Genomic DNA, 25,974 nt, shown 5'->3' on the forward strand with positions numbered 1-25,974 from the left:
ACATAAGCCAATCAGATGTGATTAAGCCATCACAGAACAGCCTGGCTCTGGGCACAGAACAGCTTCCTCCTCCTTTCTCTCTGCCTGAATGAACCGCTGCAGCAATGCTGCCCCCTTGTGTGCTGGCTGTGAAGTAATGCAAACAACAGCAACTGTCACTGTTAGAACTTTATCAGGTCTGGTTTGGTGTAGTGATCGTGAGGGGTGAAAAAAGTGACTCAGAAAGTCCTGCAGAATATTTTAAAACTTTAATATACAGTGCTTCATAAATCATTACTAAAAACACAGGTGGTAAAAATCAAAACAAATAAGTTACACTGTAGTAAAAAGCACTTGAGATTCCTTTCTGTTTTCATCATTAGTGTGAACCTCATATGAAAATAGCATAGAAAGTATGCAAACATAGAATTCCATTCTTATATAGATTTCTAATCTTTAGCTAAATAAACCTTTTGTCCCCTCAAAATTCCCTTAACCGGCCAGAAGAAACAAGGAAAGCTCGTGGCCTCGACTTCACCCACAAGTCTGCTTTTAAGAAGCGGGAACACCTTTTTTCTGTTCAACATCCCCCTCCCTCCCCCGGCATGAACCCAAATAAAAAGAAATATAAATTAACATATCAAACATGTGAACAGTCTGCAATTTCTTTTCTCCGCACTAACTGGTGTACAGTTAAACATCTTACCTATCAGCAGTCAGACACACACAGACACACGTTCTTTTAACACGGTGCCCCCCTGCCACACACACACACACACACACACACACACACACACACACACACACACACACACACACACACACACACACGAACAGTCTGTGCATAGACCCAGGTTTAACTTGTGGACTAACCGGTAATTGGAGCCTTTTCTCCCCGCTCCCCCGAGCTCCCCCACTGTGGTTTGTCCTTTAAAGGAAAATAACCCTTTAACCCATTTGTTGCCATGGCAACAGAAGCTGGCTCTGGGCTGAAGGGCTTAACACAGATATGCAGCGATAGACAGATCAAAACACACCGTCTCCGTGGTCCGATTCGGCGCCTCGTATCAGCATAAAGTAAACAGAAAATAAGCGACCACAGATGCACGGCGTAGGGTTAAAACAATTTCGATATCAGCCTTTGATCAGCCACACTGTTATACAAGTCATTTAAATAGCTTCCTTATCACAGCTATACCACTAACGTGCATTTTATTTTATTTATTTCTTTTGCACACGTTTCCATTTAATTATCAAATGCATTTGTAAGCTGAGTCACACTGTCCTTTAGCTGCTGCTGCTGCTGACGACCACCCCCTCCCCACAGCCAAGCTCTCATTGGAGCGTGTTGGTGCCACAACAATCCATATGCAGACTGAGACACTTTTCCATGCTGACTAAAGAGAGACACTATTCTTCTCTTCTGTCGCATCATGCTTCAATTTAGAAACACCGAATATCAGCAACCAAGTGCAAGAACACGAGTTGAATAACGGCACCGACATTTGCCTGCAAAGAGAAAAAAAATCAGGTACTGAAGTAGAGAATGGTCCCTCCCTTTGTCCCTATCTGTATGTTTTATAGTAAACAGTCTGTGTGAAGTGTTTATAGTAAACTTAGGAGCAAACACTCGAGGGGAATTTGTATGACAGCGATAAAACTCTGTAAAGTTCGAGCTTCCATCTCTCTTAATGCCTGTGTTTCAGCTTTTGCCAGTAAATTATTTACCATCATCAACAGTTTGTGGGGAGTGTAAATAATGAGCTGTGGCTGACAGGTTTAGCTAGAGGGCATGTGTAAGAAAAAATAATAATAAAAGAGCCAGATTTAAGAATCTGTGAGACAGACGAAGCAAAGAACTGCCTCTAAAAACCTACAAAATATGACATTTTAGTCTGAACCAGCCACAAGAAGAAATTTCCTTTTGTATTCCGTCAGTAATTAGATGGAAGTATGAGGAAAAAGCATACTGAGGTAGAAAGTATGTGCTAAAGGCCTACAATATTGGTTCAGTTAGCAGTGAGCAAAGTTTCTGCTGCTTCACCCATTTGTTGATGGAAGTAAAGAATTTACTTACACAGGATAACGACAATTTTAGTTTGCTTGAGCCAGATTGTACAAGCAAAAATTTCCACTATTATCCAAACTAATTTAATTGAACTGTCTCGAGTTGGTCATTGCCGTTTCTGCTTCAATGTGTGCATCTGTAGAGACCTGCAGTTTCAACAGTCTGAGTCAATGCTTCCCATCAGTTACAGCGGTGCCAGTGAGGCATCCGGAGCAGCTGGTTGTAAGCGTGAAGGAGAAGGTGGGAGGGGGCCGGGTGGGCTTGAACACTCAGGTAACAGGGGGTCAACTTGTTCTATTGCACATACATCTCTGCCTTTTCTTCATTTCATGTTTCCAAAAGAAATCTCACAGTTATAAACAGGCAGCAAGTAGCATTATTGAGTTTTTTTGTTTAAATTAAAAAAATAAAAATTAAAAAACAGAAAAAAAAAAAAAAAAAAAAAAAGCTCTGGACAAAGATGGGAAAAAGCGCTTAATTAAACTGCAGCCAATACCAGAATATAATAGTAATAATAATAATAATAATAATCATAAACAGGAATATTCACAAAAAAACAACAATAACCGTATACAGCTACACAGGCAAAAAAGAAAAAAAAAGAAACGTCACCTGTATACATATCAATAAAAAAAAAAAAACAGTGTAAAATTGATTGTCATTTTGAGATAAAAAGCATAACATCCAAGGCATCGACAGTGAGGAACTAACTGGGAGCTATAAAAGGTGACGGGGCTGAAGGTGGAGTAGGTGGAGGGGGTTTCACAGAACAAAAGCCCAATGAACACAGAGAACCCATTTGGCGCACATGCGTCTGACAAAGCTTTTGGCAGCTTTGTGTCCAGGAGAGCGGCGACACAGAGGCAACAGTTTGCACATGCCATCCATCCATCTGTCCGTCCCGGAGCGGAGAACCTAACAGCACGAGCCTCCGTTCGCTTCAACGCTCCCCCAGCTGTCCGATTTTAATGTCTTCAAAACTTCACCCGATGCTGGACGGTCGAGATGCAGCTTTTAAGCGGGTGCTGTGGCTCATCGTAAGAAGCGAAGTAGAAAAAAAACTAAACAAAAGGGGGTCTGACGAGTTCCACACCTGTCAAAATGATGCAGGGCAAGTTTCAAACTGGCGAGGAAGGCCGCGGCTGGGAGTGGAGAAAAAGGACAGCGCCGAAAGAAGCGGCATGGCTTTGATTTGACCGAGCCCTGTGACCAAGAGAGGTAACACTTGAAAAGCTTTTCAAGCAGAGTAAAGGGGAGTTGGTGAGTTTTGGAAAGCACGTTGTTCCAACACGAATAAAACACTCTCACTCAGTCCACGCGTTCACAGTTAAATGAGGACACGGGAGCTCATCTGTCCCTGAATGTGCCAAGTAACAGAAGTCTTCTTGTTCCACAAAAATTTACAGAAACTTCACAGGGGGGAGAGTTTCTTTATTTCTTTTCAACTGTCCTTCTCCTGTTCAGTAATCAAACCTCGCTACCGTTGCATTCGGTGTGTATGGTCTTCCCATTTACTGCCAGTCATCGTCGTCCTCGTCCTGTGCGTCTGAAGAGTCATCATTGGTGCTGTCGCCGCCCACCTGTCGCGTCCCGTTCTGCTGCCGCGCAGCCAGGATGGCAGCGGCCTCGGCTGCTTTAGCCGCCGCCCGCTCCTCAGCCTCCTTCTGCCGCAGAGCCGCAGCCTTCTTCTCTTGCTCGGCGTGGCTCTTCATGTGAGCGCTGCGGCTCTTCACTTTGTAGAAAATCCTGCAGGGTTAGGGAAAAGCAGGTCAAAGATGCATTTTGCTTTCATTGCTCAGAGTGGTTATATTAATGCCTTCATGCTTTACAAGCAGCTAAAATGCAACTCTGCATAATCGCCTCATTTAATATGTACGGCTCCATAAATATGCAATCTGCTACTCGTGCTATAAAGAGGAAAGCAGTGCTGTTTGTGTTTGTTAAGCAGGCTCAGTTAAGCTCAGTTTGTAAGTCTGGAGGTCAGGAACACAAAGCTGCTTTCAAGCATCAAAAAAAAAAAAAAAAAAAAGCTGGTACTGGACGGACACTGGACACCAGCTACGTCCTGGCTATGTGCGTCTGTTTGCAACATGACAAATGGAGGTGGCTGAACACACACAGGGCACGTGTAAGACATCAGCCTCCAACATCACTATTATCAGAACAACTAATCATGTGTTGCCAGAGACAGATAAACCTCTTTCCTCATCACTAGGTCTGACTTGTTAGATATGAAACTGTGGTTCTCTAGAGTTTATTTTTGAAACAGTCAGTGACACATTGGAAGTTCCTCAGCCATGTCATTGACAACTTAATTTAAACATATTAAAACAAACAAACAAACAAACAAACACTATCGGGTACCAATGCAAAGGGAAAGACATGCAAAGAAAACAAGGCTGTTTGGAAAAAGGTGGAACCCATTTCAGCTGCTGTTTGCCTGACATGGTCACAGTAAAACAAACCGCTTAAGACTGAATATGCAGAATTTGAATATATAACTTTATGAATTATGGTGTAGAGAAAATGTTCAAAGCCCACTAAGCAAAAAGACATCATTATAAGTAAAAGGGTTCAGCCGGGGGGAATTATTTTATTATTTTAAAGAGCACAAAATGAAAATTAGATTATACACTCTGGGAACTATCTCATAAAGCCTCTTTTATTCAAGTGTTATTGAAATACTGCACATTATTCAACAACTCATATAAAGGGTTCTCACACATTTACTCTAAGCTCAGTACTTCCAGACAGCAAAGAATCTGTCTCTCTGTAAAGAATGAGGTCAAAGTTCACTAGCATACACGAACACAAGCTTCTAAACAACAATGATTTTCAGAAAACATTACAACTCCAAAGAGTACTAAAATTCGATCATTTTAGCTCCACAATAAATCTCACGTCATGTGACACAACAGCAGATCTGCGATAAAACATTTCAAAGCTGTGAATCACCTAGCTGGATATCTGTGGTGGAGGACAGTCTATAATGAGGACACTGAGCTGGTGTGAAGAGCAAGTGTAGTGCTCTTCAAGTCATTGGGTAGAGCTGCACTGACAGGAGGTGTGATGTGCCGTATCTACTCTGTGTTTCGGTTGCTAGGACACAGTTGGCAATAACATGGCCGGTGTTGCCAGAGGACGAGTTGTTATTTTACCAAAGCATGACAGGACGGTTTGATTCTTTCAGAGAGACACCATGAGACACTTCCCTCTATTTACCATTCATATTCCAAGTGGGCAAAAGAAGTACAAATATTTCTGACAAAATTTTTATTTTTCCCATCTTGTCCTGTCTAAGGCTACTTACGCAACTCGAATGAGTGCTGCTGTCATCTTTACATAAGCAAACAGACTCACCCCAGCCTCTCCGACACAACAGCGGTGACTGATGCCACATTTCTGATCACTAACCTGCCACATTTCTTGCAGGGAAATTCCCCCTCCTGACCAGCTGGGCCTTTGTTGCCTGTCGAAGGAGTCGTCTTGCGGGCGTTGCTTTCGTAGCGCTGTTTGGAGCTGGGAGGTGGCGGGTGAGGGGGGTGAATAACCCGGGACAGCGACTGCTCCCTCCCCGTGTCGTCCTGGCCTTTCATAATCAGAACGGTCCCAGGCTGCACACCCAATAAAAGAAAGAAGTGCATTAACATGAAAGCTCCAAAACACCTTTAACATAGCTGCTTAGTGCAGCTGAAGCCACTTTACGAGCAGCTTTTATATAGAATAGCTTCACAACGGTATGCATGTGGACGCATAAATGAGGACACAATCAAACTGCAACATACGCACAGCCTGAATTCATCTTTAACATTTAAAAATGAAAAAGAAAGAAAGGAGAAAAGTTTCTTGCCGAGTCACCGTTTCCCAACAAAGACTATGGAGTTGCACAATGCAGAGCAGAGAGCTGAGGGGAGGACTTGAGTTTTCTTCTCCAAAACCCCAGCGGGGGGCAGCAAAAACAACAGCCAACCAGCAACTCAGGCAAGGTTCAAAAGGACAAATCTTCAACTGACACATTTCTAAAGCAGGAATCAGTTTGCGGCAAAACATTTTCCATAAAATCTAATCTTATCTTCCCAAACTCTCCTGCAGTTTCTCTTTGCTTTAAATTAATTTATATCAAACTTCAGTCGATATACTCGCTTTACAATATCTTTTAGAATAGTTTGTGTGTGCACAAAAGCAAAAAACTAAAGATGATTAAAATAAATTACATTATTTCTACTGTGAAAAATTATTTTTGTAAAAAAGCACGAATATTATACTACTAAATAACACACTATATGCGATAAGTATAATGAGTATAATAACCACAGTAATGATAGAAATTCAGTGCCACCAAACTAGAGCACCAACCTTCGTATTTTGGGGTTGTATTATATTAAAAATACTGTTTTACTCATTTTATCTCATCTTTGAGGACAAAGAGGAGAAAACACTGAAAGGACAGACTTCTGCGCTCGCTGCTCAGCTATACATGTTTTCATTTAATTTATTCACGTCATCTTTAATTCATGCAGCTCTTCTAATTGCACACGTACATTCTCTGTGGACGGCAGCGCATGAGACGTCCTGGTAGGGCAGACATCCGGTTTCCTGTCAGCTGACCCTTCCCATTTCCTGCTGTCCTCCTCCCGCTGTGGCTCCAGTCTGTGAGAGCCCTGCTGGTCCAAGAAGAACATTGACTGTAAGACACACATGTCTGAGGGAAACTTACATCTACTAGTATACAATTAATTTTGAGAGCTATTTTGTACATGACTTCATTCGCACTGTGGCTACTTAAATACAATTATAGCAAACATGCTGATATAGAGATATATATATGCATGCAGCACTATTCAGTTACCATAAAACCCAAACAGCCTGCAGTTGTACTTTTTTTTAACATGCTCTACCTTCTATTATCAGTGTGTAAGGTTACTGTAGACACCATGAACCACAGTTGCAGACAGCTACAGACTTTTACATACGGTAGTTCAGTTCAACAGCGATCAGTGAGGATATTTGCATGTATTAAACAGACATCCTTTTATCCGCTATTTTCTGCAACGCTAATGTGAAACATGGTTTAAGACTGACCTTGCGGTCCATCTCCTCTTCTGTGGTCAAAGGCTCTGTCTCACCGTAGGTTAGCGTACCATTGCGGCCAGTCTTCACACGCTTCTTATAGGTGTAGTAAAACTCCACACACTGGGCCACCGTCTTTGTGGATACCTGTGAACCGCAACCGCGCTCTTTATTAGTGAATTTTAAACATTTCTCTTTTTCATACAGTCGCTCTACATGGATGAGCATTTCAGAGCTGCTAAAACAAGCAATCGCACCCAAATGAGGTCAGAGCTTTAAAGCTTTAAAGGTCAGAGCTTTAAAGGTAGCTTTTTTTAAAGCTACCTTTAAAAAAGGTACCGGTCCGTGAGTCGTTTGGTACCGGACCGTGAGAGTTGAGGCTCAGGTGTGAAATGTATGGTTTTCAGGCTTTTTAAATCAGTTTTCAGCGTTATTTTGTTATCGGTTTTTTATCGTTAACCCTGTTTTCCTGGGTCTTTTCACGTGTGTTATGAATAAATCTTCTTTTTTTCGGTACCGGTACTAGTTTTATTTTGTTGTATTTATCCGCGACACCTTAAAGGCCGGTCCGTGAAAATATTGTCAGGCATAAACCGGTCCGTGGCGCAGAAAAGGTTGGGGAACGCTGAGCTAGCTGATGTGCTTGGTGCAGAGTGGCAGGTAAGGAGCTCTCCAGCCTCAGTCTATAGTAAAGGCATGGACCATGCTAGTGCCCAGTATTAGCTTTCTCGGGTTCACTGGCTAGAGAGAGGCTATTTTAGTAAAGCAATAACCCGAATGACAAATGATGCCACATCACCCTCTCTTAAAGTGAGTGTGTTTCCGTCTTGACGCAAGCCAATGATAGTTAAAGTAACCTTACAGGGGTTGTATCACATCCACCATATTGGATGTGATGCAACATCTTCTGGGGGAAAATTGGTATTCCCAAATGGTTGGCAAGGGATTGCTGGCAGTTGTTGGGTGAAGCTGATCACAAATAGGGTTTTACACCAAAAACATCTTTAGGATTCTTTTGGTCACTGGCAGATATTTGCAGCTGCCTGAAGTTGTAGAGACAAACTTCTCTGCAAGCAAACTCCAACTGCTTTCAGAGCGGTAATAAAACTTGGAAAAGTGTGCAGTAAACTGGAAAATGATAAAATTTGCTTTGCTTTGAAAGCACATGGCCTAAGTTTCCAGTTCATGCTGCACTTTTCACAGTTTCACTACCATTCAGCAAGTAGCTGGCGAGTCTGCATGTAGGCTGACCACAGCAATCTGCTCGTGACCAAAGGCACAGTTGGAGAATATACATTTTTGTCCCCTCATGATCCCTGGTTGCCAGATGGTTATGAACCAGCCTCTAGGCCTGTGTAACTAGGGCCTTATTCACTGACCCGACACTGTTACTATAGTTATCATAGGTCCAATATGGCAGACAAGTAAACGTCATGTGCAAAATCCTCAGGAACCTCAGCAACACTGAAATTTTATTTTTGAAAGAAAACCTCCTTGATCTCTGAAATGGTTCAGACAACAAAATTGTATCATTTTGCACTTTTGAGAAAAACCTGTTGACTATGAGACACCAAAAAAAACATCAAACCAAAAGGAAATACTTCTATGAAGCAACTCAAAGGAAGAAAAATATGTCTACAGTGATCATAGTAGAAAGTGATTGACAGCTACTAGATGGCCTTGTTCTTCCATCACTGTAGTCTGGACTTCCCTCTCCTTGTGTTTGAAAGGACACATACCTGTTTCTGCACCGTGAAGAAGTCTTTCTTGTATGCAGCGATGCCTTTGTTAAACTGGCGTCTCTCAGCTGCTGTCCAACTGTCTGATCCTGTAGAAAGACAGAGGAGGAGGAGGAGAAGTAGAAAGAAAAAAAAATGCAGTTGTTAGTTTAAAACACTCCAAAACTATCTGTTTCCATATAAAGTGTGTGTGTGGAGCCTCATCAAGTTCATTTCCACCCCCACTCTCAACACACACACACACACACACACACTACTAGATAAACAAAGGCTCCCCTGTCTCCTGCTTGGGATTAACCACATGCTGCAAGCCTCTCCAACCCCCCCACCCAATTCTCCTACTTCCCTCATCACATTGACTCTGACAATCCTCCACAGTCACCGACTAACCCACCACGGCCACACTCTCACTACTGCAGCTGCTGCTGCTTTGAGGCAAGGCAGAGGGCTCAAAGTCAATCACTGTTTTAATGATGAAAGCACAAAAACTGGGGCTAAAAAAAAAAAAAAAAGGTCTAAAGAATGAAATGGAAAGCCAAAATATGCACACATGGGGTTCATCTTGGGTGAAATCAGAATTCTCAATGATTTATAAGAATTTTTTTGAGTTTCTTGAAGTACCAGCTGGTTGGAGTATAACAGAAATAGCAATAATGGATATGACTTTTACTTGACAAGGTCACAAAAACAAGGATGGTGCATAAATACGGTGCAATTTAATTTGATTTTAATCTAATCTGATCTGATAATCTTACCGTATAGCAACTTGCTTTGTGCACTCAGTCTAAAAACCCCACGTTATGAACTTAATATCACTGCAGACCGAAACCAAACAACTTGGATATGTTTAGCACAGAAAAAGGCTTGAAAATCAACTTTTTGATAGTGAATCAAGTGTTTTTTTCCTACTTTACAAAAAATCTCAAATACCCTTTTTTAAAATCTAACGTTATTTGAAAGAAAAAATCTTAATTTACCTGAGTAATGGTAGTTGGACAAATGATGAGACTTTGGGAAAATTGGATTCCTCAGCATCAGCATGGACAGAGCAGCCTGAAAAACAAATAACATACCATTAGTGTTTGAAAGTGAATAAACACGGCACAGCAGCTGCACAGCAGTGATTGTTACGAGCCTTTATACAGCCAGTCCCTCCTGCTACACAAAGCCAACTCCTGCTCTATTAGGCGCTCCAATTGTGCTTTTATAGATCCGTAAAACACTCTGAGCCAAAGCGTGAATCAGTTTCTCACAGGTAACTAGGGACTGAGATAACCACTGCTCTCACTTTCCCTGAAAATGCCAGGTATCTGAGGGCTTTATATCATAATTGTACGCGCTCTCTGCCATTGTCAAAATAACAATTAACTTTGTGCTCTTAAAGGAGAAACTGACTGTGCATGAATGCTGGAAGGCGGCAGCTCGAGCCGGCCCGCTGCAGAGAGTGGGCGCTATGACAGCCCCCTCCCCCTCCCCTCGTGGTTTCCTTGACAACGTTGGACCACTGCTGGTCGCTAGGGCCTGAAATCGTAACCACCAGCATCATAAAGCACACTGACAGCTCTACTACTACACTGCAAGACAACTTCTGCTTCAGTAATGGAAGTATTGATTTAAGATCTGCATTAAAGTCACTGTAATGAAGTGCAACGTAATGCGCAATGCAAAGAGTCTTCCTCTGCTGATGAGTATCATACATAATTACCATACCATCATCAGTCACATCCTCTTTAAATTGTCTTTACACTAAGCCCATATCAAGTGTGACAGAAGAACACACTTGTGTATTTCAGGAAACAGTGACTGACATTTAGCATTGTTTTTAAAGTCAATATATATGAAAAAGTCACTGGATGTTCAGTTGCTGGGAATTTAATGGGGTTGATATGGTGGGTAAGAGCCACTAGAGATGCTGCCTCCTCAACATTTAACAGCAACCACTCTTTGACCTCATTACAACAAGCGCAGAGTCTATTATTTCTCACACAAACACTGAGGTTTGGTGTGTTTTATGTAAATGTTTTATTATTCTGCTGTTGAACGCAGCTGTGAAAGTTGCGTTTCAGTCGGTGGCTTACATGTTGCAGTATCAGCACTGAAATCTTCACTAGATCGATCTGTTCATGTGCTCAGATGCAACTAGTGGTCTGCAGTAAGTATGAGACACAGGATGCACCATAGCTGCAGTGTAGTGGAACACCCGTCTGTCCAGGCAGATTTCTCAGGAACGCCACGCTGAGTGATGGCAAGGTCATAAACATTTATGTCACATGTTGCATTTAAGGCGCTTTTCTCTTGCGAGTAACGCCAAGAAGAATGTGTGAACCTGACAACGTGACTGACAGCCACGGTACATTTTACTGGCCGTGCTGTCTTTTTCTCTGAGCTCAACGTGTGAAACAATGCACTAAAGCACACTCAAAACATAACACTAATCACCTGGGAATGCAGCCAACAATTTCATCAACCACTAAAGATATGTTCACTACCACATATGACAAAGAAAAAAGGCAGATAGCTCCGACTAAGAGCATGAGAGCTATCAAAAATGTGGCACATTTCTTTTAAAATCTCCCTTAACCATTTTATGTTTATCAACTGATTAAATAAATGTTTCAGCTTTACAGCCCCCAGCAGCACATGTACCTCTTAGTGCCTCGATACAGGAGGATCAGTCTGCTTCTGACTAAACGGCCAAACGGTTTTACTATCTCTGTCATCTCAGGCCACCGGGGTTTCAGAACAGAGTAAAGTGAAATTCTACTGATCACTCACTTCCTTTCACTACTCACCAAGTGCTAAAGGCACTGAATGACTACATTAAAAACATGCTCAGCACATGTAAGGGCACTCATCACTAAACCGAACATGTATAAGCAGGCAGTCAGTATATTCTATAATATACAGTAGTGTACTGCATAAATCTCAAAGCAGCACTCATTTTATCTATGAAAAGTAGAGTATTTTTCTACCAACACAGTGATTCCCAATGATTTACTATCCAACAACTTGGTATATCTCAGCATGATGTGCAGTGTGTCTTTAAAATTTTCGAGGAAACTGGACATGTTGAGCACAACAAGAAGAAGTGACAGGCCAACAGCCTACAGAAGATTAATATCTGCCATTCTTCAGGAAGGGAAACGGGAAGAAAAGTCTGAGGTATTCCAAATTACACGAGAACTGGACTGAAAATCAGTGGCAGTAAGTCCTATAAAGTGCTAAATCCAATCTTGAAATCCAAATCAGTTTTACCATACAACACGATCTGATGATAACTGCTTCATTTTTCAGCATTAAAATGATCCCAAACACACTCTCAGTTCCATAAATGCATATGTAGTTTAAAAAAAAAGAAAGAAAAAAAAGACCATGCAATCCTATCAGTAATGAATTGGCCTCCCCAGAGGGGATCATCTTGACTGAGATAAATAATGTTGCAATAAATCACTGCACCCATTTGCCATTTTCCTAGAAAGGTATAATGAAATATTGGGTGGCTCAAGATTTCTGCAGTGCATTTTTGAAATGGTGCTGGTCTATTTTCAGGGTACCGAAGATACAGCTTGACATGTTTTCTGCAGGCAGGATTTAATTATTTTGACAAGGACACATCAGTACAAATACTGATTTTTTTCTTCATTCCTCTGCCTTTTTTCTCCTACACTGAACACGCAGGCAGAATTGTTCACATGAGATTTCAAAATAAAATCTCAAGCAAAATTGCCAAATATTCTAGCTATTTAAATTTTAGTAATTTATTAGTGCATTCTTGTCTGCTTTTGTGCTGCGACAAATATAATTCATTCATTCTGTTACATGGAGCACTGCAACAATAAACGAGCATATAAGAACTATGCATGATGCCTTTGTCTCAAATATGAAATATTACCATTTAACAACTTCTACCGAATGTTACTATACTGTAACACAATATAATCTGTGTGGACTTTATCTGTGATCTGTAAGTGAAAACAGTCTTAAGAGGTAAACAGGTTGGTGTAAAGTGTGAGTGGGCTAGAAGAAAACCTGGCTCGAGTCCGACCACGGTGAAGTACAGCTCCCAGTTATGTTTTTATTATTCACGGTGATCCCTGTTGCAGTCAGTATGGATTGTTCTGTTGAACTCACCATTATGTCCCCTTTGCACTCGTACAGACAATGGTGGGCTAACTCCTGGTTGGTGCCTCCTCCACATAAAACGCTGGAGCAGGCCAAGTGCATGAGGTCTTCCACTGCAAAAGCAAGAGAGAAAAAAATGATTTTGCATACAGTGATGACAATAAGAAAATGTATTATTAAGATGTGCAATACATGGAGACAAAATATGGTTGGTTTCAGTGTTCTGGTATGTTTTTATTATCCATGACTCAACAAAATTACATACTCCAGCTGTTAAATCAATTCCGCAATATTGCAACATTTATATACTATGAATTGAAATTCTTATGAAGAGCCGTTTTTTTTCTTTAAGGCCACTTTCATTTATCAAACCTTTCACTGCACCACCATCTGCGTGCCATTATATAAGCTTTCGGTTTCACTTCATATTCTCAAAAACTCTCAGGTAGTGACTCACCTTTCTCCTCAAGGTCAGGTTTTCCTTCCAGATCGCACAGGGGAACCCAGACCAGTTCTGCACGATGATGATCCTGCTCGACACCAGATCGCTGCCTCAGCTCTGGTACTTCCGCCTGGTACCGTGAGCCAATATTTATGCGTCTGGGAACAGGACATCAGTTTTAAAAACAAGGCAGGAGGTGTTTGATCTATTTAAAATTCATCGACTCTTTCTGCATTCACGAGGCATTTATTCACTCTTAAATATTTTAGCGAAGACAGCATTTGCTTTATGAGTATCAGTATCAAGTTGCACTTTACAGTAAAGCTCGTGTTGTTTCTGAGAACATTTTTATTTTCTTTGCTCGTCTGTTATATTCTTTAAAAGGTCACAGAAAAATTGCTGAGGCGCTCCGGCTCTGAACATTGCAGCTCTTGTACTGTTAACCCAGCTGAACTGATGGTCTGGATTTAGCAAGAAAAAGAACAAAACCATGCAAAAATAAATGTGAATCAGATACAGTTCTTTAAAAGCTTACATATCAATGCAAACCAGATATCTCAGTGTGAAAGTTGTGAAAATTATGCTGTCAACAGATAGAGCTAGGATATCCCCTCCCTCCCTTGCATTTCCAGAGAAACTGCTGTGTACCCAGCTGAGTGTGTGTGTGTGTATACTGGCAGCCTCCCCCAGAGAAAGTGGGCTACTAAAACTTGACCTGCAAAGGCTGTTCTGCGTTTGAAAGCACACCAGATCCAGCTGAAAACATGATTTATGGGAAGCCTCCCTAGCTCGTCCCTGCCTAACATCTGAGCAGCTGGCATCAGTGAAGCAACAGCTTGCACAATGCACCCCCATAAACTGCAACTCGTCGTTGATGCAACTACAAAAAATGGATTTTCATACACACCCAGCTATCAGTGGCTTTGTTTATTCATGGAGTAACTGCTGACTTTATCTAGGAATGCATTTAAGGTTGTAATTCTTTACATTTTCATTACAACATCTACTTTCACTAGTTCTCTGGAGTGGCCATTCTATACATTTACATTCAGTAAATGCATAACGTTCAATAGAGTAGTTTTCACTAGCAGCTGTAGTGTATGCCATTCTCACCCTGGATTAGGGTCCTTCCATCTAGGATCTTACCATATACAACGCTCACAATCTATTACTCATTCTAGGCATTTCTTTTCCAACAGCAGTCCTTTTTTTTAAGTTTTTGATTAAATGAGATTGTATAATATTGTTTCTTTGTATTTATAACACAGTAAGTGCAACCAGTGAGCATCCTTAAAGCAAAACAGGTAGCCCCGCTTTACTATCAGTAACGGCTACATGTGCCCATTCTAATCACTTTCCAACTCTGCCAAAACTTTAAATAACATTTGCATATCACACTGAAACCAGGTTTCATGTACACCTTAAAAAACGCGATGTTCTAGTGCGACATTGGGCCACATAGTTGATTCAAAGAGACAACTTCTGGTAATAATGTTAGCTGTGGATGACAGAGCAAAAGAATTTAGTGGTAACTGTGGTGAAGGGGGAAGCTGCATTAAAAGACGGGATTAGAATTTCAAGAAGTCTATGTTCTCATTCTAGACGTTTCATAATTCAATTCACTGTTATGCTTTGAATAATTCATTGTAGCAATATAATTCCTTTCAAAATAGCACTTAACCTCTAAACTGATCGTACAGGAGAAATACTCACGGCTCATTGCTGACCGGAGTGGCCTCGCTCATAGCAGACAAAACTGGTGGTGTGATGTCGCAGCTGTCTAAGGGGGCAGCAAAACACACACATAACGCACTCACTCCAGCAACAACAAAGACACAGCACAGGAGTACACTAATATGCAGTCCGTCAAAATTCTAATATATTTAAAAAAAATAAAAAATAAAAAAATAAATAAATAAATTGTACCTGGTCTTACATTCAGTTTTTTATGGGGAACTACAGCAAGGTGCTTATTACAAGTGCACAAAACTTTGATCCAAAGGACATCTAAACTGGAAATTCATTCAATCGAGTTTTATAAACTTCCTTTTTACTTACTAGATCGCAATAGGCTGCGTGTGGCTGACTTGGGTGTAGCGGGAGGGGGCAGGCCTGGGCCACTGGCCAAAGCAGATGACAGGAAAGTGGAGAAGTACAGGCCGGTGCCTTCACGAACAGGGCTGAGGATCGGCGGTGGTGTATAGGGGGGCATGGTGATAGCATTGTCGGCGAGGCGTACGGGGGAACGTAGGTGGCTTTGGTAGGGTGTAATGCTGGAGTAGACGGGCGGGGCGATGAATAAAGGTTTAGGTGGCGGGATGAAGAGAGGCTCAGGGCGTGGACGGCGTTTGGACTTTTTGCCATCGTCGTCTTTTTCACCCTCTGCGCCATCGTTCTGGGAAGGAAGGAAAATTTTATTTTAAGAGGTGAGGTTATAGCAGAAGTTTTTGTGTCTCAAATTAAAAACATGCAAAAAAAACCAAAAAAAACAATTATACACAAAGTTGGTTTAGTGACTGTAAACGCCTCAAAAAAAAAAAAAAAGAAAGAAAAAAAAGAGAGAGAACAGGGACCCCAACCCTCAAATCTTAGGTACATAATGTACAGTATGGCAGTGCTAAACCCTGCTAATCTGCCTGATCTGGGACAGGGCAAAGAGTTCACCAGCTATACCCCCTCCACCCAAATAAATGAGAGAAAGGGAGAAAAGGGTACAGGACGAATATGGGGGCAGGGAACGCATGAAGCATGGCTGGGGGAAGGGAGAATGTGTTCATGGGTGGGACAATGTGGAATAAATTCAAGGATTTATAGTTGGAATTAAAAAGAAAAAAAAAACCAAATGTATATAAAAGCTGGGACTCCAGTCTATTCTCCCTAACTGCATGGAGAGTCCCATGCAACTTCCCTCTGAGATTTTGGTGAATGAGTTCTGCATATGAAAGTGTGTTTTAAGTGTAGAAAAAGCAAAACCAGCAAGAATTTCACGTGTATCCACCTGCTCTGCACTGTCTGACAAGGAGTTCCTCAGTGAGCGTCTTCGGGTGACGATGACCGAGGGCTTGTGGTCTGCGCGCCCGAGATCCTGGGAGTTTGAAGACCTGTGAGGCCAGTTGGTTGCCAGACTTGCTTCGTCACTCTCGGGAGACGAGGGTTCCTGCCTCCGGACTGGAACAGACACGGGGATAACAAGTGGAACAAGGTTGTCGTCTCGAGGTCGCTTAGGGTTCATAATCTCTTGTTCTGTGGGACTCCATGGCCTGTGTGGCTCCTAATAGAGATGAAAATTCGTTATTGCAATGCTCTTTATAAATGGTTTTCTTTTAAAGCATATGACATATCAAAAAATTATACCCATACTAAATGAGTTCTACTGCCTACTCAATAGTATTTAAAAAAAAAAAAAAAGCTAATCTGACTCCTCAAACAACAACACTGTAGACTAAAGACTCACCAGAAGCAACGAGCAAAAAGGCCAAGCAATTAAATCAATTGCCTATAAACAACATCTGTAAACAATGCCACTGCCTACCAACTCCAAGGAAGAGTAGCTTTGTTTTCCAGCTTAGCACACCCCAGTAAATAGATCTGATTAACAGGATGGGTGTTAATTCAGCTGAACAGGCTGCCGAACTCTAATCAGTACAATGAACTGGAATCCCACTAAACAACAATTAAATCAATACTCAAACAGATGCAGGCACCAATCACATTGGGGGAAAAAAAAAAAAAAAAAAAAAAGCACAAGAGAAAGTGAACAGCTGTGGAAAGAAAATTTTCAAATGTCAGAATTTGAAATATAATAATGTCTCACTCTCAGCCCTTTCACTATCGTATTTTACTGCTAGGTGCAGCACTTTAGTGACATATTTAACATGCACTTCGACGGAACAACCCCCAAAGGCATTCTTCACAGTTTTTTTCCTTCGACAAACCATAATGAGTGGGCCCGAGCAGCCTCTGTGCCACGATCAACTGAGGAACAACTTCAAAGCCATTTAAACGACCACATTATAGGACAGCTGAAGGCAGATGCATGCCGTCTCTGCACGCTGCATCTTCATGGTTAGAAAGGCATGCAGCACTGTGGCTAAGCTGGAGCAGCTCTCATTATTGCTGGTGGAAAACTCCAGCCCTTCCACCAGAGTGGTGGAGAGATATTCTGCTGAGCACTGCAGGCAGGCAGGACAACCCTGCACCCCTCCCTGTATAGATAAAGGGGGGAGGGCAGGCTGGAGTTTCTCTGCTTTGAAGGGGAGGGCGTGCAAGCATGTAACTAAACACACTGCCTGTACAAGCAGCTAACTGTGAGGGAAATTCAGGCCAAAGCCATGCTTAACTATAGACGTACTGACTCAGCACTGTTTAGCAACAGCATTTGTTGCACAATAAAGACATTCAGCACATAAACACAGATAATTGTATGACTTTGCATGGTACAGTCAGGGTATAATATCAGGTTTGTACATTTAACAAATCCTGTGAGAGGTGTAAAGTCATACATTGAGGCTTTCCTAGAGCACATTTTACCCCAATTTAATATTTGCTATGTAAAGTTTTGTCTTAGCTGCAGATTTTCCCCACAGGGCAGAGCTGAGCAGTTTACTTTTGCGGCGTACACTTCACTGGGCTCTGATTACATTCAGCATCTCTTCCAGCAACACGTTAATCACCAACAACACAACTTTTGGCACAGTTTTCCTGGCAGGGGCATTTGTCCCAGTTCCCACTCTTGCTCTGGGAGTAAAAATCCCAATGCAATTATACCCTGGGATAACGCTAGAAACCTAGACTTCCAGCTCTCACCGAAATATTTGCAATTAAGGCTTCCAGCTTGTAGCGACAAGTTTAGATTTAAACAGCAGTGCAATCACTCAGATTCAGAACATTCTGTCCTTTTACATCAATACTTGTTTCTGCTGTCCTTATGCTTGATAGAAAACAGCTGAGAAGCAGATGAGTGGGCAAAACAACATGGAAAACAGAAAGGCACATAAAAGCAAAGGCAAGGGGGGAAAAATAGCTGCATTGCCAGTTTCCAAATGAAATTATGCATTTACCTTAAGATGTGATGGTGGAGACTCCCTTTCTGAGGCCTTCTGAGCAAGCATCTCCAGGTTGACCTCCTGGGAAACCCTGCGTTTCCTGCGTGTGCTTTGGATGACACCTGTCGGGGCTGCCTGGATGTCTCGTGACCCGTTCTGCGGTCCCTGAAGCACTGGTGCTGACTGCTCCAAGGGGACAGGCAGGAAGGGATTGTCCGAAGGCGCGCCGCCCTCCTTGGAGAGCCGTCGAGATCTGCGAAGCTGCGTTTGGGATTGAGGCTGCATCTGAGGCTGCGACTGAGTCAGGTGCTCAGACTGCAGAGGGGGCTGCAGCGGGTCTGATGGCTGCTGTGGTTCTGGTGTGATGTCCTGGATGATTGGTTCCTGGATCTTTGGCGGTGCTGGACCAGAGGACTCGTAGGAGTGTACCACAACGGGCTGGGGGTGAGCGTGAGGGTTTGCATTTTGCACACCAGGGTAATAGTCAAGCACATGGGGGTTTTGTTGTTGCAACTGCTGATGCTGCATTTGCTGAATTTGGAGCTGTTGCTGCTGCATCTTTTGTTGCTGCTGCTCATGCTGTATTTGTTGCTGCTGCTGTAGCTGTTGCTGCACATGTTGTTGGTGCTGAAGGATTTGTTGCTGCTGCATTTGTTGCTGGATTAGATGTTGCCGTTGTATTTGTTCTTGCTTCTGCAGCTGTTGTAAATGATGTTGGGATTTTGCATTCTGTGCCGAGTAGTTTGGAGGGTTAGGTAGAGTTGTCTTGTTACCTTGGAACGTCTGGTAGTAGGCAGGCAGGTGCTGCTTGGGCTGACCAAAGGCCAACTGGAAGGACTGCAGGACTGAGCTTCCTCCTGGGTGGGATGTGCTCTGCTGCTGGGTGTTGATCACCCCGGATTTTAAGGTGTCCTGAAAAACTTGCGGCTGCTGCTGCTGTTGCTCCCACTCCATCCCCCGAGACTTGCCTACATCCCTGAACACTTCCACTGCAGGTTTGTCTGCAGCTCTGTTAGGGGGTTGTTGATGTGGCTGCAAGCCAGCGGTCTCTTGCATTGACTTCACAAATACATTCTGGGTCCTTGAGTCAGTTACTCCTCCAATATAACTTGGAAAGTTCTGCCCCCAGTGAGGCATGGTGGTCCAAGGTGCAGCTCTCGACTGCTGCTGATTGGGCTCCTGGTGAGCCCACTTCATGGGTACAGTCTGCTGATAATGACCCCTGCTGTGGTCGCCCTTATCTGGGCTGAAGATGACAGAGCTGAGGTACATATGAGGGCCCTCTGGATTGGATGTCACAGTACTTGCAGCCTCACTCTGTCCAGGCTCTGAAACATTACCACTCGCCACATAGTAGGACCCATCTGGGTGCTGAGAAGTCTCCTTCATTGCTACACTTTGATCGTTGAAAAATGTGATTCGTTTGCCTGTTCTTTTGGCATTAGGTTTCTGCTGCGCCGGTACGCTCATGACGGGCATGAATATTCCGAGGCAGGTAAAAATTTTCAGTCAGCTAAAGTGATAATACTCCACTTGAATGTATCAATCCAGCAATCAAAGATGGGAATATACACGTATACCCTTTTATAGGGAATGTACAATAAAATAAACCAGTAAAAATCACACTGACATCAGAATAAGCAGGAGCCAGGTTGAACAAGGTTATCGTCTATCCCCTCTGAAGTTCTTTGTGACCTAGTCACAGGTTGTCAGCCGGGAGCGAACAGATATGAAGACGTTTGTGTGTTTTTCTCATTCATGGACAACACCCTGTAGAGAAAATGAGACAGATGTCAAGCACTGAGCTATCAGTCTAAAGGGACTCTCCCCACTGGAGGGTCTCATTAACATCCCTGACTCAATCATTTAAAAACCTGTTGTTTGCTTTTTCAGCAATAGACCTCGACCGAAAAGCATGGGTGTGAGAACAGAGCATGCGAGGCGCCTATTCACAAAGCTCATGTGACAAAGGGATGATGTCCTACATGCAGGCTAGCATGTATACAACCAGACGTGTGTAGAAAACTGGAACCAAAATAAGGTAGTTGAGAGAGACAGCCAAATCAATAGTTCCTGGAAATGTTACACAGGATATTACTGTGCTGCATTTAATCAGCAATGAAACAAAAACAAGCACTGTGGGAGAAAAAAAAAAGAAGCATAATTGTACATTGTGCCACTGCTTTATCACCATTATCAAACAGCACACGTGATCTTTGAATAAAAGGAAGCTCCCTTTCCCGCGTAACAGACGGCGGACTCAAAGTGATAGAAACCACTTTTTTTTTCCTTTTTCTCTTACAACTCAGTGACTCATCAAAGGGAAAAGAAGGGAACCCATGCCCTTTGAACCACGGCCGGAGACTCGAAAAAGAAGGGCAACTGAAAGTGAGCAAAGATGAGTCAGTATGAAACTATCTATGCAAAGGGGGGGAGCAAGGAAAAAGTCAAAATGGCCTTGAAGGCTTTTTTTAGCTTATGGAAAGATCTTGACAATTGCTGGTAACCCATTATTAAAATATTATCTGATGTCCGAGTTTCAAAACAGATTCTGGCACAGTCCAGTTTGCCAAAAACATCCTGGCTGCTCCTGTTAAAATTTCAAATCAATTCTCTGTCTGTGTAAAACAAAACAGACCTTGTGCAACACTAAACAACTTCAAGAGAAAAGCATTACAGCTTTGTAATCACTGCACGGCTCGTGTTGCACACCAACAATTTGGTAAGATGATTACATAAATGAACATGAGAATCTTTACAGGATGGCCTTGCCAAAGGTCCTTTCTGACAACATAGGAAGTGACTGACAATTGTCACCCTTTACTCTGGTGACCTGGTAAGACACACACACACACACACACACACACACACACACACACACACACAGCTTAAAATAGAAAGCTGCAGCTGTTCAGATCCTGCACTCTCTGCGAGACACCACTGACAGAGTAAAGTGAATCGCCACACTATGTGGGCTAAGAAGCTGTTTCTGCATCAGTAGCAACACAATGTGCTGCTACACATGCATGCAGACACGTTGTCAAACTCTGACACATCCACTACGAAAAGCTGCACGTTTCTTGCAGGATGATTAAAATAAACAAGTAAATAAAGAAATAATTAAATAAAAACGGTTAAGGTTGACCATGCCGAGCATTAACCGCACCATCTGAGGTAAGAGATCATCATGACGCATCACAAGTGCAGCCTTACACAAGCCTGGGGTTTAGCCCAATATACAAACTAACACGTTAAATGGCTTAAAATAAATGTCAAGCACCATTAGCCGCCCTAATCCATCGCCATTTCCTAATTCAAAATCAGCACTAGCGCTCACACATACACACACACACACACACACACACAATACGCGGCCTGCACAAATAAAGAAAACGCAAGAACACTCAACGTGTTGCCCTGGACCCACTCCCTCCACATCACTTTCTGTTTCCAGCCTGTTTTACGAGAAGCCCTTTGTTGCAGAAAACGGATTATCTACTCACTAATGCCATGTCCCATTGCAACAAACCGAAGCAACAATGCAGCTCCCCGTGACGAGAGAGGAAAGAAAGTGTGGTGGCACGGCTAACAGACAACGCTAATCGATTCAACTTGTCAAAAAAAATTAATACGTCACGTTTCTTTCTATGTATTTTCGTTGCGATCCGCGTTCACTGGCACGTTAAACACGTCGCACAGGGCGAGCGGTAAGCCCCGCATGGAGCTCCGATCTGTCGACCGCCCAGTCCGCCACGGGCGAGGTAAACAAAACTTTGTCAGCAAGCCGTGGCCACAATAACGCGCAGTGTCGACCGTATCAACAACGCCACAGTCATCGACAGCGTGGCTCCGGCCCCGTGTTCCCCGATACTTACTGTGTTTGTCATGAAAGCTGCTACTAACGGCAGCTCAGCCCGCAGGATCGCACACTCGCAGCTCTGTGCGGCCAGCAGCGGCAGCAGGCCCGCACAATGCACTCCTGCGATGATGACTGCATATATCCCCGAGGTTGACTCATGCTATGTTGCTGACCTCACTCACTCACTGCTACTTTTCTTCCCTTCACCTCCCCTTACAAAGAGGGAAAATTTGTGGAGAGACAGGGGAGAGAGGAGGGGGTGCGCGGGTCAACCTCGCTGCGTAAACAAGAGTCCTTCCCGATAGGAAACGGGGTGCTAATCTGGAGAAACGTGAGCGCAGTGATGCCGCTGTCTGTTGCACATTATTGCACGATGATTGCACTAAAAACATACACACTGGCAATGCGGCCTATTTGCTCTGAGCGTCTCTGTTCGTCTTGTGATTTCACCCCTCCCTTAACCCAGCCACCAACCCAGCCCTCCAACACCACCAGCGCGCTGGCCACACCCACTTCCCTGCCCAAATAAGGGGTTTCCTTTGACATGCAAGGCGCCGTAATTTACGGAGCAAGATCCTTCTCAGTCCATGCGGGAAATTCCAACACACATGGGAGGACCGACGGTCTGAAGGGGAAGGACGTTCACTTTCCTTTCACTGCATTCACACTTCTTGTTTGCTTTCTATTGAATATTTTCTCTGTGAAATCTATGTGTAATGTTTACACGTGGAAACAGCAGACGGAAGATTGTTTCTAGAGGCAAATGCAGAAAGGCCCTTGAGGGTGTGGGCACAGAAAGTGTTTATAACAAGGGTTGTGTGATTTAGTTTTCCATATAATAATGTGAAACAATGAAATGCTACTTCATAGGAATCACACTGTCTTCAATTCAATGGGATATTTTCATTACCTTAGGAAACATTGCGAAATGCACGCCCAATTTCCTGACAAAATACAGATAAGGACAAAATCTCCACACTGAATCATAGACTGCAGCCAGAGCATGTAAGGATTTCTAAATGAAAAACAGCTTAAATGGCTATCCAAATAAGTAAACTGTGAAAATAAACGTGGAACAGAGAAATGAGATATACTCTAAGTAGAAATTGGCAGTTTCACAGATAACTAATAAGAGGAAGCACACAGGTGCAATTAAAGGAATGCACTAATATAACAGCTGACTATCTGTATGCTCGGCCTGATTATCCAATGGGCATTCTGTGCAAGTACCCAGGGGCCTCCACCACTTCCATCTCCTCTAACTGCCAGGGGCACACCTAGGCATTCCCAAGCCAGCCTAGAGTAATCTCTCCAGTCTCTCCAGTGTGTCCTGGGTCTGCCCTGGGGCCTCCTCCTAGTGGGACATGTCTGCAAAACCACCTCAACTGGCCCCTTTTGATGTGGTAAAATAGTGGCTCATCCTCATCCGATCTCTTAAGGCCGAGCCCGTGCACCCTTTGGAGGAAGCTAATGGAAGTTTTCATTTTTTGCTCAACCAATTCAGCAAGCTAACAAGAGGATAGCTGTAGCAGCACCTCACAATTGCAGTGGATTTATAATCTGAAACTGTGGTTGGATCTAAATGAAGAAGCCAGGCTGCTTTCACCAGTGGAAGGCCTGCCGAACCTCACAAATGAAGAAGCAAGTATCCAGTGAATATTTTATACCTGCATCATTATTATTATGTCATTATTATTATTATTATTATTATTGTGACAAGCAAAAAAAAGAACTCCCTTTGTACAAGTAGACACATCTCAAATCTGTGCTTTTCCCAAGAAGAGCTCTATCTAGTGAACAAGTGCAACAGATAGTGATATTGGCAAGTGGTGCTGACAGGAGGAAAAGGAGGAGATCATCATGGAGACAAAGAGACAGAAAGAAGACAACAACAGGTGTGTGTGTGTATGATGACAATGACATTATTATTATTATTACTATTATTATTATTATTATGAGTATTATTTAAAAACAAAAGTGAAAGAGCCCTGACTGCTTGCGCTAAATTTTAGCAAAACTGTATTGTGGTGTTCTCTATTCAGAACTATTCTTTGTACATGTATGTACACATTCATGTCAACCATCCACCCCTTTTCTGAACCATATCACAGTTGCAGGGGGTCTGAAGCCTATATCAGCTGACTTTGGACTTCAGTGAACTGAAACAATTCAATAAACCAAAAGGGGTGTGGGTGTTTTTTCACCAATGTGCATAGCCTTTTTTCATATGTGTAAAGGATCAAATTAATTACGGCTGCATCCTTTAATTTCTACTACAACACTGGGCAAGATCACGGCAGTGCAGGCCTGTAGTCTCTCCTTCTTCTCTGTGGATCTCAAATTACTTGACAGGACTCACCAATATAAGTTTTCAAGGTTTATGGCTGTAACATTTGGTTGATTAATGGAATAGTCATTAATGTTTGAGGAATCCAGCTCATTATCTGGATTCTGGATTTTCTGGAAACAGTAAGAACAAAGTGCAGAAAAGGAAAGCATGAAATCACAAGAAAACAAGCATCTTCCCTCTGTGTGCTGACATTTTAAAGCCCACATTCTTAATCAGTACAGTAATCTAATCTACCATGTACACAACAGAAGAGGTTTCTAAAAAGTGCACATAAATGTCACTGTAAATGCTGACACGCTTTTGCAACGACTGCCCAAAACCGATGCTTCTCCTTAATAAAGTCACGTTTTAGCACGTCGCCACATTCCAACCTAACTTACAAGTGTCACTGTTTACGTAGGAGGGACTTTTCAGATAAATGTGACATCGCTGGTATGAATGGTAGTCTGGGGGCTTTCTGGGATTTTTACAACTCGCGTTTGTGAGAAGGACGTGGGTTGAAAGAAAAAACAAAACAAAAAAAACAAACAAAAAACAAAACAGGGGTTAGATCAAAGCTTGCTGTCTAGTAATGACACATTAATAGCTTCCCATTTAGCATTCGCCTTCATAAACAAAATACTTAGCAGCATGCAAAACAGCCCTTATGCAGTAACGGTACTTACATTAAACACTGCCCTTCCATGGCACATAAGCCTTCATCATCTCGCTGTTTCGACAGCGCCCCGCTGCACCTAATCCTGACGGCATGCTAGAATAGTGTAACGGTAGCGACTGATTTAAGCATCAAACTTTTTTTTCCCCTCACCAGGCGTCACTTCCCCAGTCCTACTTTGATTCAGTTTTAGCTAGCAGTCGATGGTGCAACGGGACATTAACAGTGAATGTGTAAATGTCAAACGAACTATGAACTGCTAAAATGTTAATTAGCTGCAGTGTTGATAAACTCGACTGTAATAAAATGGGGCTGTTGAGGCCGCGTACCGTTTATGTCTTAACGGCTCAACGGCACCTAGTTTATCACAGTTTATCACAGGCAAGATAGTAAACCCCCGCTGCACCGGAACATCGGTTGAATAATGTCGCACTTTCATTCAGGTATCTCAAGTTAGAGCTTATATTATTTCAATATATACTGCATTTTAAAAAAAAGAATGAATTACTAGCAAATCTAAATGTAGACAAAACTTCTAAAAAACACACACACACACAAAAAAAAAAATCCACCAACCCTAAGCAGTCAGCCTCGCGGGATTTAAACGAACACGGACTTGAGCAGCACGGAATTCTCTCGCTCTTG

General features: G+C 42.6%; 1 protein-coding gene across 3 annotated transcripts; it reads right to left on the reverse strand.

Annotated features, from left to right (window-relative positions):
• Positions 1-3,457: 3,457 nt before the first annotated feature.
• mideasb (mitotic deacetylase associated SANT domain protein b) lies at positions 3,458-25,967 on the reverse strand. 3 transcript variants are annotated; one of them, XM_005736568.1, is made up of 13 exons: positions 25,906-25,967; positions 18,481-20,235; positions 16,419-16,691; positions 15,479-15,815; positions 15,134-15,200; positions 13,436-13,578; positions 12,988-13,091; positions 9,834-9,909; positions 8,857-8,945; positions 7,130-7,264; positions 6,589-6,711; positions 5,462-5,661; positions 3,458-3,793 (listed from the first exon to the last, which is right to left on the reverse strand). In XM_005736568.1, exons 2-13 carry the CDS (start codon positions 19,942-19,944, stop codon positions 3,559-3,561), a joined length of 3,246 nt encoding a protein of 1,081 aa, XP_005736625.1. In that variant the 5' UTR covers positions 19,945-20,235; positions 25,906-25,967; the 3' UTR covers positions 3,458-3,558. The 3 variants fall into 3 exon arrangements, with proteins under 3 accessions (XP_005736625.1, XP_005736626.1, XP_005736624.1); XM_005736569.1 differs by lacking the exon at positions 25,906-25,967 and adding an exon at positions 25,340-25,573 and having other exon boundaries at positions 6,589-6,708; XM_005736567.1 differs by lacking the exon at positions 25,906-25,967 and adding an exon at positions 25,340-25,573.
• Positions 25,968-25,974: the final 7 nt, after the last annotated feature.

This window comes from Pundamilia nyererei, unplaced genomic scaffold (genome assembly GCF_000239375.1).
Source record: "Pundamilia nyererei isolate P.nyererei 1_Seehausen unplaced genomic scaffold, PunNye1.0 scaffold00070, whole genome shotgun sequence".
Classification (NCBI taxonomy): Eukaryota; Metazoa; Chordata; class Actinopteri; order Cichliformes; family Cichlidae; genus Pundamilia; species Pundamilia nyererei.